Raw genomic sequence first — 3,831 nt, 5'->3', positions numbered from 1 at the left:
TCACCCCCAGGATGGGCTGGCAGGTCATGTCACCTCTCAAGTCTCATCGCTGCAAACACCTCACCTTGGGGTGTGTCCCTAAAAAACCCTTGGCCAGATCCCACATTCCCGTTTTCCCAGAGCTTCCTTCACGCACAGAAGTGCCAGTGTTGATGGTTGACACGGTGAAGGTGCTGCTGGGGTAAGAAGAACTCCCCAGTTTTTGTCCAAAAGGCAGAAGCTGGTCAGTCTCTATCCCCCAGGAGTTTGAGTGGCCAGTGATTCCCTTTATTCCTGATTTTGTTTCCTCCCCAACAATCACTTTCGTGAGATGGACAAGAACCCTCTTGGCTTCAAGTTCTCTGGACTGATCACACCTGTCCTAAAGAGGACTTTGGGAGTCTTCTTTGAGAGGACTTTCCCACTTTGAGAGGAAATGCATCCCATGTCCTGGGATGCATCCAAAGGGGCGTGGGCAGCAGGGTGAGGGAAGGGATTCTCCCCCTCTGCTCTGCTCTGGTGAGATCCCACCTGGAATACTGAGTCCAGTTCTGGTGTCCCCAACATAAAAGGGGAGATGGAACTGTTGAAGCAAGCCCAGAGGGGGCCATGAAGTTGATAAAGGGGCTGGAGCATCTTCCCTATGGAGAATTGTCCCCTGTGAGGGTGGGGTGGTCCTGGCACAGCTTGCCCAGAGAAGCTGTGGCTGCCCCTGGATCCCTGGAAGTGTCCAAGGCCAGGTTGGAGTAACCTGGGCTAGTGGGAGGTGTCCCTGCCCATGGCAGGGGAAGGAACTGGGTGAACTTCAAGGTCCCTTCCAACCCAAACCACCCTATAATTCCATGAATTGCTGCTGATTTCTCCACAAACATTGCTGGATGTTTCCTGCCATAATTAATGGCTTTGTGATTAATCCAGAGAAGGTGAGTCCATGAAATCCCAAGTGTCTTTCCAAAGGATGCTGCTCTTTGAGCAGGAAACCTCTGCAGGGAAACCCAGCCCTTGGGATTTCTTTGGGAAGGGGAAAACCGAGGAGGGGCAATTCCCCAGGTTGAAGCTGCAAACTTTGGTGGTTATTTGCAAGTGGGACAAATGACCATCTGCTTCCACAGGGAGGTTTCTCTCAGGGAAGATCTGCCAACAGCACTGGAGGCCGAAGAACATTCCACAGAGGAATGTTTTTGACACATTATTTGATTTTTTTGGTGGGGGAAGTAAACAGGGGGCATGAGAAAGGATAAAAGCAACCTCACACAACCAGTTCTGTCTGCACACTGAAATCTTTATTTCCCATTGCATTGATGGCACCCAGAGGAGCCACCTGGGAATTCACAGCTCCGGGATGTAGCACCGAGGGGACACGAGGGAGGGAGGGGGCTGTGCGTGGAGGGAGCAGGAGGAGGGCACAGATGGGCTGGTCCTGCTGGACCTGGAGCTGTCACTTCTGGCCAGAGGGGAAGTGGCAGCTCTGCTTGGTCTGGTGGGACACGACGCTGGGGATGACGATGGGGCACTTCTGCTGGGAGGACTGGGAGGACCCTCCACCGCCACCAGAGCTGATGATGATGGTCTGGCCAGAGGAGCCGCCACCGGATCCCCCACAGCATCCGGAGGATCCTCCACCGCCTCCACCTCCCATGATGATCTTCCCTCCTGAAGAGCCGCCGCTGGATCCCCCACCGCAGCATCCGGAGGAGCCTCCTCCTCCTCCTCCTCCTCCACCCCCAGAGCTGATAATGATCTTCTGGCCTGATCCCCCACTGCCCCCACCGTACCCTCCTCCCATCCCGTAGCCACCGCCGGATCCTCCTCCGCCGCAGCATCCAGAGGATCCTCCTCCTCCCATCATGCCCTTTGAGGATCCTCCTCCCATTCCACCACCGGATCCTCCACTGCCTCCCCCTCCAATGATGATCTTTGTTCCTGATCCACTGCCAGATCCTCCTCCCATTCCACCCCAGATCCTCCCCCACAGCATCCTCCACCACCTCCACCACCCATCATGCCCTTTGAGGATCCTCCTCCCATTCCACCACCAGATCCTCCACTGCCTCCCCCTCCAATGATGATCTTTGTTCCTGAAGACCCACCCCCGGATCCTCCTCCCATTCCACCACCAGATCCTCCCCCACAGCATCCTCCACCTCCACCTCCCATCATGCCCTTTGAAGATCCTCCTCCCATTCCACCCCAGATCCTCCCCCACAGCATCCTCCACCTCCACCTCCCATCATGCCCTTTGAGGATCCTCCTCCCATTCCACCACCTCCTCCTCCCCACAGCATCCAGAGGATCCTCCACCACCCATCATGCCCTTTGAGGATCCTCCTCCCATGCCACCACCGGATCCTCCACTGCCTCCCCCTCCAATGATGATCTTTGTTCCTGATCCACCGCCAGATCCTCCTCCCATTCCACCCCCGGATCCTCCCCCACAGCATCCTCCACCTCCACCTCCCATCATGCCCTTTGAGGATCCTCCTCCCATTCCACCACCAGATCCTCCACTGCCTCCCCCTCCAATGATGATCTTTGTTCCTGATCCACCACCAGATCCTCCTCCCATTCCACCCCCGGATCCTCCCCCACAGCATCCTCCACCTCCACCACCTCCACCACCCATCATGCCCTTTGAGGATCCTCCTCCCATTCCACCCCCGGATCCTCCTCCACAGCATCCTCCTCCTCCACCACCTCCACCACCCATCATGCCCTTTGAGGATCCTCCTCCCATTCCACCACCCGATCCTCCACTGCCTCCCCCTCCAGTGATGATCTTCATTCCTGATCCACCGCCGGATCCTCCTCCCATGCCACCACCGGATCCTCCACCACAGCATCCTCCACCTCCACCTCCCATCATGCCCTTTGAGGATCCTGAAGAGCCACCACTGGATCCCCCACCACAGCATCCAGAGGAGCCTCCCCCTCCGCCTCCTCCTCCTCCTCCACCAGAGCTGATAATGATCTTCTGGCTGCCACCACCGGATCCTCCTCCCATGCCACCACCGGATCCTCCACCGCAGCAGGATCCACCTCCTCCGCCTCCTGAGCCCCCAGAGCAGCAGGAGGAGCCCTGGGACTGGTAGCTGGAGGAGCTGCCCCCACGGCAGCAGCAGCAGCAGCTGTGGCAGCCGCTGGATTGGGAGGACATCCCGTGGCAGCCTCCGGAGCTCTGCCTGGAGCACATCTCAGCAGCCACCCTGCAAGGAACAGTTGTTTACTCAAGGGCAGTCACCACCCCTCCCTGAGGATTTCCCTCTACCCACCACCCCCAACAACGCTTTGCAATGTCCACAACCACCGTTTAAACCCTTTTATCCCAAAGCTGTTCCGTGTCCACCTCTACGCTTCGAGGAGCACGGGATGACCCTCTTCTGCTGCGTCCGTGAGAGTCCACCTTCCCTCCCACCTCTATCCACCAGGAAAACTTCACCAAAGCATTTCTGTTTTGCAGGGAAGGAAGAGGAGAATCTTCTCCGTGGGGCAGAACTGGGCTTACCCTTCTGGGCTCTCACCACGTCCACCACAGAGCAATGCCGGGCGAGTGAAGCCCCGCCGGACCCACCGGCTTTTATGCCGTTTCTCCCAGGTGGGAAGTGAGGCATCCAAAGGAATGGTGATGGGTTTATTTACTGAGCAGCGTCCTCCTTCAGCCCACTTGCCCTGACTCACGGGATGAGGGCGATGCCTCTCCGGTGCATCACTTCCTCGGCCGCGCTGCCCGTCCCACACGTGAGCTCCGCTCCCGAGGTTGGATTCCAAGGTAGGATTCCAAGGTAGGATTCTGGGACTCGGGGTCAGCAGCCTCTGCTCCAACCAGGAGACTGACAGCAGAAGGGGCTGTGGAGC

At 57.8% G+C, this 3,831-nt stretch overlaps 1 protein-coding gene across 1 annotated transcript; it reads right to left on the bottom strand.

Annotated features, from left to right (window-relative positions):
• Positions 1-1,417: 1,417 nt before the first annotated feature.
• On the bottom strand, positions 1,418-3,169 carry LOC126647966 (uncharacterized). Its single transcript, XM_050330586.1, is given in 4 exon segments — positions 1,418-1,518; positions 1,612-1,935; positions 1,938-2,117; positions 2,320-3,169. Coding segments are annotated over 4 exon segments (1,455 nt in total).
• Positions 3,170-3,831: the final 662 nt, after the last annotated feature.

Source organism: Myiozetetes cayanensis, unplaced genomic scaffold (genome assembly GCF_022539395.1).
Source record: "Myiozetetes cayanensis isolate MyiCay16 unplaced genomic scaffold, myiCay2020 scf41, whole genome shotgun sequence".
Taxonomy (NCBI): Eukaryota; Metazoa; Chordata; class Aves; order Passeriformes; family Tyrannidae; genus Myiozetetes; species Myiozetetes cayanensis.
Note: the sequence above shows the minus strand (reverse complement) of the source record. Positions and strands in the feature narration are given on the sequence as shown.